The 10273-nt window shown below is 41.4% G+C and overlaps 1 protein-coding gene across 4 annotated transcripts; it reads left to right on the top strand.

The window, feature by feature from the left end:
* The first annotated feature begins 2669 nt into the window (after positions 1-2669).
* Positions 2670-9857, top strand: LOC136496658 (uncharacterized). 4 transcript variants are annotated; one of them, XM_066492384.1, is made up of 17 exons: positions 2670-2923; positions 3051-3339; positions 3534-3777; positions 4074-4376; positions 4474-4553; positions 4650-4750; positions 4859-4984; positions 7521-7590; positions 7686-7772; positions 7854-7919; positions 8028-8120; positions 8205-8261; positions 8347-8475; positions 8547-8637; positions 8711-8799; positions 9112-9302; positions 9441-9857. In XM_066492384.1, the coding sequence occupies exons 4-17, from the start codon at positions 4142-4144 to the stop codon at positions 9556-9558; spliced, it is 1533 nt and encodes a 510-aa protein (XP_066348481.1). In that variant the 5' UTR covers positions 2670-2923; positions 3051-3339; positions 3534-3777; positions 4074-4141; the 3' UTR covers positions 9559-9857. The 4 variants fall into 4 exon arrangements, with proteins under 4 accessions (XP_066348481.1, XP_066348480.1, XP_066348482.1 ...); XM_066492383.1 differs by lacking the exon at positions 3534-3777 and having other exon boundaries at positions 2671-2923; XM_066492385.1 differs by lacking the exon at positions 3534-3777 and having other exon boundaries at positions 2671-2923; positions 3066-3339.
* Positions 9858-10273: the final 416 nt, after the last annotated feature.

Genomic DNA, 10273 nt, shown 5'->3' on the forward strand with positions numbered 1-10273 from the left:
GTTTGATGAAAATGATAGTTAGATTAGTATCTTAGTTATTAGAGCTATCTTAGTAGCTTATTATGCGTATTCTTATTTTAAGAGTTGCTGTTGTCTAAATACTAAGTGTTGTATCATCATCGCATGCATGTAGAGAATGAGTTGACGGAGATCGTGACCATCGACGATCATGAGTTTGTGGAGATCGTCGAGGAGTACGAGGAGGAGATTCTCGTGCAAGAGGAGGTCCTAGAGCCGCCACTGACTGACTCAGCTGACACCGCGCCTACCCAAGGCAAGCCCCGGTACATAGCCTTATTTTATATATATGTGTGTGTGTGTTGTGCATTTATGTTACATGAATTTTATGGTAACCACATGCATAGATATACCTGTCCTAAAAGTCTTACAAGTGCAAGTTTGAGTAGATGCTATGCTTAGGTCATCGGTAGCGTGAGTAACCTGCCATTGCTCATAATAGGGAATTATTATTACTCTCACAATAAAAGGATGAAAGGAAAAATGAAGATATGGCAGGGATATGGTATGGGTATTGGTGGGTGTAGCAGGTTGTGTCCCGCGATCAATAAGGCTTAGCTTGGTTACACTGTTTTTCCTGTTCGTGTCGATTAAGGACCGTCCATTGCTGTGGATGGTAGTCAGGCCACAGACTTATTATCCTGAGCACATACTTGCTTATGGGAGCGGAAAGACTCGTTACGCTCTTGTTATGGGTTCCGACTCTTTCTAGACCGACCGATTGGAGGCGGAGAAAGGTGGAGGTCTAAGCACCATGTTGAGACCGGGTCTCAAGTGTGGGGGGCTTAGAGTCTAAGTTTGGACGGGGACCTGGACCCCGTGATAGGAGTGGAATGGGTGGTCTTGTTTGTACCTGGGGTACAAATGGAGCGTGTATTTTGGGGTACCCAGCTAGGATACATTGGTTCGTGAATCGCCGTTTCTATGAGATAGTATGACTTGGCTATGGTCTAGCACCGTAGTAATAACTGGAAGATGAAAGATGGTGAAAAGCAGAACAGGTGTTTACCTAGAATGGTTAGCTAATGAAGCAATCATGACTGCTAATAAAAGTTGACTATAAGGATGAACTAGTAGTAATGCTTTCCGCAAACAAAAAGAAAACAACAAACATATATTGTCTATCATATCCTTGAGAGTCGGGAAACTATTCCCACTAGTCAGGTAAGTCCTGCGAGTACATTGTGTACTTAGGGTTTATTTTACCCATGTTGCAGGTGCAGATTGAGTAGTAGCTCTTGTGTGGAGGATTCTTCTGGTGGGCACAGATGGATCCTTGTATCGTTTCCGCTATATGCTTATTTTCATTCCATTGTTTAATTATCGCACTCTGAACTCTGGTATTGTAATAAATAATTTCCAAGAACTCTTGTTGTATGAAATGGACTAAGTATTGTAAGCTTGTACTCATTATTGGATTCTGGATGTAAGACGTGGATTGTTTCGAGTTTTTCCTTGGGCTGTGCTCGACGGAACTATCCGATGTAGCTCACTTTCGACGTGCTTAGTGTCTAGTGAAAGACAAACGCCTTCGAAAACGTGTTATTTCGAGCGGTTCTGCCACAGACAAGCCCTCCTATTTACATGGTGGTTGTCATCCTTGCCCTGAGTTGTGCGTTCCAATGAATAGCAATGTGATTCGCATTCAAGAAGGATTGGTGATGGCGGTAGCGACGAAGGCCCCGTTTGGCTTGCTGAAACTGGCTGAAAAATACTATTCTGACTGAATTGTTGTGAGAGAAAAATATTGTTCCGGCTGAAAAAATAAGCCGAATAAGTCGGTTTCTGGATAAGCCAAACAGGACCGAAGAGGTGTTGAAGTCTGCTGGAGCTCCCTTCTTTCTACATTTTGATGACACCCAATAGTTATATGATATCTTCATAGCCTTCGAGCCTTAACTTTGGCTCCCTTTCTTTGCAGAGATCATTGTCCAACTTTGGCTGCTTTTCTTCGTGGAGATCATTGTCCTAATGAGTTTGGAGTGTATAGATGACACGAAACAATTACATTTTAAATGAAATACATCCTCTCTTCGGTGCTGCAGAAGCATCTTCAACCGTGAGTTCGCCATGGTTATCCATTGCGCCGAAAAGAAATATTTCCCTTCTATTATTCCATGGCTTCTTCTTTATCTTATGTCTCCTGACCATGTAAACCTTTATTTTGATTCTTTATTTAATATATAATATAACCAGTAGGGCTCCTCCTAATTTCCTTTTTCCAAAAAAAGAGAGGTGATATTCAACAGTGATATCTGAATCCAAACCCATCACGATATGGGGCTCCTATATATTTCCCTTTCCCACTTCTCATTCTCCTGTCGCACTCCTAATTTTTCCATTAACCAAACGCCACCTGACCCAAGCATGTACATACAGTATCAGCAAGCAGCAACAATGGCGCGATAAAAGAATTGCGTTGTCCATGGTCAAGGCCTCGTTCGTTTCGTTGAAAAATTTAATTAAAATATTGTTTCAACTAATTTATTATAAAAAAATATTATTTTAATTTAAAAAATAAATTAAAAAATACGAATCAGAAGGGAACCGAATATGCCCAACTCAAAGCCGTGTACAGAACTGTTAATTAATCGCCTATCCAAGCGCAGCAGCAGCAGCCACCTTGATTCCAGCTCACGCTCCACTCCCCCATCCCAATCCACCCATTCCCAACTTCCCATCCCCTCGGCACCGGCCCGACGCCCGGGCCTCCTGCCGCATTTTTCAGACTGGTCTGTTTCGTGACGTCCCAGCCTCCAGGAGAAGAGAACCCCCGCGCCCCTTGGGCATCGTCGCTGTCGAGCCCGGGATACTGGCCGCGACGGAGCGGTCAGAAGCAGCGGCGGCCGGCGCGGTTTCGGTTTCTTGGCTGGCCCGAGTTGTTCGATTCCTCTCCTGATTTGTGGTGCGTGCGTATATTCCGTATTCATCCCCGTCTCGGTTCATTGTCCGGGCTTCTTCTTTGTTATACGTACAATTCTGATTCGATTCTTCTCGACTTTCTTTCCGTTCTCTATTATTGATTTGATTAGGAAAAGTGGTTCTAGTACAGAGTTGTCTGGAGGCTCCGTCACTGTCCCTTCGCCCTCTGTCTCCTCACGCTCTGATGGAGCGGAGTGATTGCTCGCCGGCGGACGCCACCGTTGGAGGCAGCTGCTAATCGCCGGGTCCGGTGGCCGCGTTGCAGCGCCGGGGAGTCTCTTGTTGTGCTGCAGCGGATTGTCGCGGCCTGCACGCGGTGAGGCCGGCATCCCTCTTCGGAAGGCGTGCTCGGGTGGGGCCAGCCCAACCGCCGTTCGTGCGCTAGCGTTCCTCGCTCAGGTGAATCGGGCGGCTGGTCTTCTTGTTCAAACTTGAATCGTTCCTTCAGGATTGCTGTCTGGATCGTTCTTGATTTGCTCTATAATAATTCCGCGAAATTTTGAGCTTGGATTTCCCAATTTGGTATATTTCTTGTTACCTGCTGCTGGTTGTAGTTGTAGGTGCTGATACTGTTTCATCTTCCTCATCTGTAGCAAGTTTCAATCTTTGAGACGCACTCCTAACAGTGCTCCCATCATCCTGGAGCTGGTGTTACCTTTAGCCCGTCGTGCAAGAATTTACCCATCTCGGGCTCTTGATTTCCTGCTTTGAAAGGCTTAATCAATACTATATTTCATCTGGCCATGAAACTTGTAGCCGATCGATGGAGCTGTAGTGATTCTGGTCAATTGATACGGATTCCTAGTTCTTCGGGAAACTTTAAGTGCTCTTTTATAGGTATTTATATTAAACTAATTATTAATTGCAGAGTAGTAGTATGTACTAGCAGCTGGATTTCTTTTCACTACTGAGCACCCTTTCCATGTCATTTTCTTGATTACCTTTTATGATGGTAGATTCCATGTCTCATGCTCCCATCCCCATTTATTTAACTTGTTTGCTTACTTTTGCCGTTCCCTTGTTTATTGCCACATGATTGATGCTTGTTTCGTCACATGGCCAGTAATATGCTACACTTCGGATATGTACCCTGTATCATTCTTTAATGGTTCCTTGGTCTGCTGCATTTGTAGGCTCATAACTTCTTTATGGTATGGTAGTATCTGCCTAGAAAGTGGAGAGATAAGATACATAGTGGAAGATGAGATCAGTTGTTCGGTCACTTCGCCAGCTCCGCCGTTTTGCCCAGCACCATGCAGAGAGGCACTCACAAGCAACCAGATTGTTCGGGCGGCAGAATGCTTTAATCATGTGCGGTTCGACATCCCGTTCACTGAGCATGTTACGTCGTAATGGTGAAATTAGCAGATTTGCAAGCCCTGGCGTGGAGTTGATGAGGTCCATGTTCTCCACTGTAGCAGTTGATTCGATCAAAGGTTTACTTCTCATTTCTCTTTTACTTGTGGTGATTTCTATCTTCTTTTTTGGGGGCCATTTGAATCAACCTATTTGCTTTCTTGAACTTTGCTGTAGATGTTGGAAGAGGTGGTCCGATGGTGGAATATGAGAGGAGAATAGCATCAGGAGAGCTAGTAGATGGTGATAGCTTTCAGGTGTTGTTCTGGAATTTGACCAAAGAACATTTCTTGGATAGCTTCCGATCAATGCTATGGTAAAAAGTTTTCCGACCTTTTTACTGGTTCATATAGGTTGATACAATTCAACAATTACAAAGGCTCTATGAGGAGTTGATTGAGAATGAAGAAGACTGCCAGCTGGATAGATATAAATCATCTGAGAAATCAGGACGGTAAGAGCAGTTTCAGTGCACTAAGGTGACATATTTTGTATATTGTTATTATCTTAACCTTAGTCTTTTTTTTTTGGAAAAAAATAACCTTAGTCTTTGATATTGAAGGAGTCGATGGCTATGGTCCCGTCTCATTACTCAGCCTTCTACCTATGCTCCAGTTAAGGGCCTTTACCTCTATGGCGGTGTTGGTACAGGGAAGACGATGCTTATGGACTTGTTCTATGAACAGCTGTAAGTCTCTCAGTTCTAGCCTTTTAGGATAAGATCTCCGTCACACCACTTTGTGATAACAATGTTATGAATCGTGAATTTGTAACCTTCCTCGTTATTCCTAGTCCATCACAAAGTAGTTGTGAATATGTTAATACTCTTCTGGTGTATCAGAACTGTTATGGCAACTATTCACATTCTAAGTGTCAATATTCTTTCTTTGTCATTCTTTTTAGATCATGCACAATTGTGAATTAACAGAACACATTATAAAGATAACGAATGCATTCGTATTATCTATTGTTGTCAATTTTTTTGAAGACCAGTGGCATGTAATCAGAAGATGGTAGCTGGCTATCAAAAGGAAAATGGCCTCCTTTTTCAACAACAACAACAACAAAGCCTTTAAGTCACAAACAAGTTGGGGTAGGCTAGAGTTGAAACCCAGCAGAAGCAATCAAGATTCAGGCACGTGAATAGCTGTTCTCCAAGCACTCCTATCTAAGGCTAAATCTTTAGGTATATTCCATCCTTTCAAGTCTCCTTTTATTGCCTCTACCCAAGTTAACTTCGGTCTTCCTCTGCCTCTCTTCACGTTACTATCCTGGCTTAGGATTCCACTACGCACCAGTGCCTCTGGAGGTCTCCGTTGGACATGTCCAAACCATCTCAACCGGTGTTGGACAAGCTTTTCTTCAATTGGTGCTACCCCTAATCCATCACGTATATCATCGTTCCGAACTCGATCCCTTCTTGTATGACCGCAAATCCAACGCAACAAACGCATTTCCGCGACACTTATCTGTTGAATATGTCGTCTTTTCGTAGGCCAACATTCTGCACCATACAACATAGCAGGTCTAATCGCCGTCCTATAAAACTTGCCTTTTAGCTTCTGTGGTATCCTTTTGTCACATAGGACACCAGATGTTTGGCGCCACTTCATCCACCCTGCTTTGATTCTATGGCTAACATCTTCATCAATATCCCCGTCTCTCTGTAGCATTGATCCTAAATATCGAAAGGTATCATTCCTAGGCACTACTTGACCTTCCAAACTAATATCTTCCTCCTCCCGAGTAGTAGTGCCGAAGTCACATCTCATATACTCAGTTTTAGTTCTACCGAGTCTAAAGCCTTAGGACTCCAAAGTCTCCCGTCATAACTCCAGTTTCTGATTCAATTAATCTAATTTTAACTGGTTGCTCTCATACTCTCACCTAATAGGCTAATATTCAATTTTCTAGACAGTTGACTTGTACTCTGAAAACTTGGCACATTGACATTTTTTTTATCTATGAGGAGATTTAGGAATTTAGCAGTTCGACAATTGTAGTTTTATCTGTAATTCCTTGTCACTGGGTGCTACATACACAGAGATACAACAACTACCCTATATTTTGAGAATTCTCAATGCTAAACATGTTCATCTGCTTAGGTCAATCATGTTAGATAAAATGTCAGCCAAAAATTCGTTTGTATTAAGTATGTTTGTTTTGTTCACATATAAGCTATACCTCAATTTATTGCATTATTAGTAACACAACCGCAGAAGGGTGGGCCTGGTGCAAGCGGTAGAGTCTTACCGCCTGTGACCGGAAGGTCCCGGGTTCGAGTCGCGGTCTCCTCGCATTGCACAGGCGAAGGTAAGGCTTGCCACTGACACCCTTCCCCAGACCCCGCACAGAGCGGGAGCTCTCTGCACTGGGTACGCCCTTTTTTATTAGTAACACAACCGCACAAGCCATATAGAAGAAATAGAGTTGAAATCAGAAATAGTTCACTGTGAGTTGCATTCTTAGGCACTTCACGTGGCGATGAAACCATTGATCCTTGCTCATTGCAGAATTAAGTACACTTCTTAATTAGGAAATTCCCTTGCCTATATTTCTTGAAATATGAATTGGTCTTGGTCAATGAAGCTAGATTGATTACCATGACCTGTACCAGGAATAACCTTCTGCAGCCTGTTGGTTAAAAGCTTTTTCAGAATCTAAGAGCAAAACTAGGCTAAGAAATTGGCTTGAAATCATTCAATTTGATTATAGTACAATAAATCTTAGCCATTAAGGTAATGACTGAATCATTAGTGGAAATTTGTGACGCTTTCCAATTTTGGGATTGATAAGCAGTTTATAAATCTTCCGTGATTACATCCAGCACTGTCTGTAGAACACACAAAATTTATGCGATGTTGGGCTATGCGAATGTATGGACTCCCAGGATAAATGGCTTAGATGAAAGATAAGCAAATAACCAAAATTTTTGCATGATGTCTTCGCAGTTCTCCAATTTTTAGTTGGAACCTGTAGTGCCTGTGACCAACAGAAATCCTGTCATATTTCTCTTGTTGATGGAAAAACTAGATGGAAAGAATGAAATGCTGGCATATCTTTCTTGTCATTTTATACATTCAGAAAGGTAATTTTGTTCCAAATAATGTTGAAATAACAGAGTTTCATACACATCTCATGGCTGTACAATAATATTTAGACAAAATGTTGGTACTTGCGTGCATTCTTCACTTCAGATAACTGATGTTATTTTGTCTTGGCAGGCCATCTAATTGGAGAAAAAAACGTATTCACTTTCACGATTTCATGTTGAACGTACATAGTCGTCTTCAGGTAATGTTTATATGTGCAAACTGCCTTCAGAAGTACCCTGTTCCAAGCTTCAGGAAGATATGATAATTGTTGTCATGACACTTGTCTGTATCCAGATGCATAAAGGTGTTTCAGATCCTCTTGATGTTGTAGCAGCTGAGATTTCAGATGAGGCCATTATATTATGTCTTGATGAGTTTATGGTATAATACTTTTCTGAGGTTAAATATTCCGCCCTCCTTATATATATGTTTGTAAGTAACAAGCCCAACTATACTGCACAGGTAACTGATGTTGCTGATGCTATGATTCTGAACCGGCTGTTCAGACAATTGTTCAGCAAAGGCGTTGTATGTGGCTACCATTTTCTTCCATTTTCTTATGAGACTAAAATACTCAGGTTACATATACAATGCATCAACTTTTGACATGGATTTATTTGCATGTTTTGTGCTCAGATTCTTTTTTCGACTTCTAACCGTGCTCCAGATAAGCTTTATGAAGGTGGCTTACAACGGGACCTTTTCTTGCCATTTATTGACACCTTGAAAGTATGAGTTGTTTTACATTTATCAATTTCTCTGCATGGTCAATTAAGCAAGTATGTTGGTTTTTACTTTTGTGGACCATTTCAGGAAAGGTGCATCGTGCACCCCATTGGATCTGCAGTGGACTATCGTCAACTGGGTTCTGTATGTTACCAACTTCTGCAGGCTAGTAGTCCTTGGTTTCTTCCCCCTTTCCTTCTCTGACATCTTTGAACTGATGTCTGAGCAGGCTGAACAAGGTTTCTATTTTGTCGGAAAACATTACAGTACGCTTCTGAAACAGAAGCTCCAGTCTTTAATTGGAGATGAGGAACCCAGCCCACAAACTGTTGAAGTAATTATGGGAAGGAAACTACAGGTACGGTAGAAGTATTCAAAAACAGCCCACTAAAACACATTATTTTTTATTACTTAACCATGACTTTGCAGGTATCCCTGGGAGCAAATGGTTGTGCATATTTTCCTTTTGAAGATCTTTGTGATAGACCTTTAGGTGCAGCAGATTACTTTGGACTCTTTAGTAAGTATATTGCTGCCTGATTATTTTGGACTTGACATAACCTGTTAACTGATAACCAATTGTTGACTTACAGAAAAATTTCACACCCTGGCACTTGACGGTGTTCCAAAGTTTGGGTCTAGTAACAGAACAGCAGCTTATCGGTTCGTCACACTGATTGATGTATGGTCCTTGTTTTCTCTCACTTTATTATGTTTAAGTTTGTCTCAGCCTCACTATGTGCAGACAACCATTTGTTGTGTTTTTGAACTCAAGACACCTTAAAATTCAACATTTAGTGTGGTTGCCTTACGGAGGTTCTATCATAGATTAGATCTGATTACATGCAGTAGTCCCTCATACTTAAAAATTGGATACTTGAATGTAAACAGAAATGTTTTTTCCTTCAATCTGAATTCTAAAACTCTCCACCAATAGATTTTGCATACTACACCCTACATTTTTGTTATCTTGAAATATTGAATGATTTTTTAGGTTATGTACGAGAACAAAGCAAGGCTGTTATGTACAGCCGAGGCTGGACCAGTAGGACTGTTTGAGAATATCGTGACTGTTGCTGAAGCACAGAAGGTTTCACCAAGATATTCGCGCTCACAGAAAAGTGACGACCCTGACTTATGTGTGGACAATGAACTTGGATTTGCCAAGGATCGAACGATTAGCAGGTAACTGGAAATGTGTGCATGCTGATGTACGTAGATTTCAGATTAGTGCTCTGCCTGCCATGTGGAATCACAAATCACAATCAACCCTTGAGGCCCGTATTTTACTGGTGCCTTCTGTTTTGGCTTGTGCTTTTACAGGTTGACAGAGATCAACAGCAGAGAATATTTGGAGGACTTCGAAATGAGATTGAGGCAACAGCAGCAGCTGCCCTTGCAAGGTCTAGATAATAATGGTGGTGATGTTGTACTAGCATAATAAGCAGAAGGCTTCTGCGCCTCGTATTTGAAATTCTTGTATTCGCACCCACCTGGCTTACATAGGCAACTGGAGAAGCTATGCTTTTCCAACAGTGATGCATGTAAATGTGCAATAAAGCTATGTAAGGGTATTTTGCTAATAGGTGAGTGATCTCTAAAATGGCTCAATCTACAGGGGAAAATTTCATATTGAAAATTTTGTTGTATCACATATTTCCATACCTTTAGAGAGACCTGAAGCTCAAAAACAGCATGAATTCACTGCATAAAGCCATATAATAATAGGCTAAAAGTTTTCACTGAACTTTGTGAATTGGAGAAAAATGCTAACAACTGTTCATGTTTTTCTATTGTATTTTAGCTTGTCTGACATGCTTGACGTAGTAGGGAAGCTTTGGTTATTATTGTTGCGTCATGTCTGGAGCAGATCTGCTGCATTTTCCAAGTAAACCTTTCTTTTTCAAGGACTGTAATGCACAAAACAAGTATCTCAAGAATGCATGACGATGCCAGTATAAGAAAATAAGGGTGATTGATGCCTAGTAATTCTTCTGTGTGATGACTGTTAAGAAATACATTCTTTCTAGAATCATCATTTTTTTATTTTTATAAAGAATCAACAAAGCTAAAAAAAAATAAGGTCATGAGCTCTGCCCTGTCTTTCTTGTGTCTGATCCTGTTGCCAGTGATTTGCCGAACCTCGGTGGAGCCAT

This window comes from Miscanthus floridulus, chromosome 12 (assembly GCF_019320115.1).
Source record: "Miscanthus floridulus cultivar M001 chromosome 12, ASM1932011v1, whole genome shotgun sequence".
NCBI classification, from domain to species: Eukaryota; Viridiplantae; Streptophyta; class Magnoliopsida; order Poales; family Poaceae; genus Miscanthus; species Miscanthus floridulus.

Excerpts from the sequence above, each read along its gene's own strand:
- LOC136496658 (XM_066492384.1), top strand. The coding sequence starts at position 4,142 with ATGAGATCAGTTGTTCGGTCACTTCGCCAGCTCCGCCGTTTTGCCCAG. Across the intron at positions 4,985-7,520 it reads GACTTGTTCTATGAACAGCT|GCCATCTAATTGGAGAAAAA; the intron begins GTAAGTCTCTCA and ends TTGTCTTGGCAG. Across the intron at positions 9,303-9,440 it reads AAGGATCGAACGATTAGCAG|GTTGACAGAGATCAACAGCA; the intron begins GTAACTGGAAAT and ends GTGCTTTTACAG.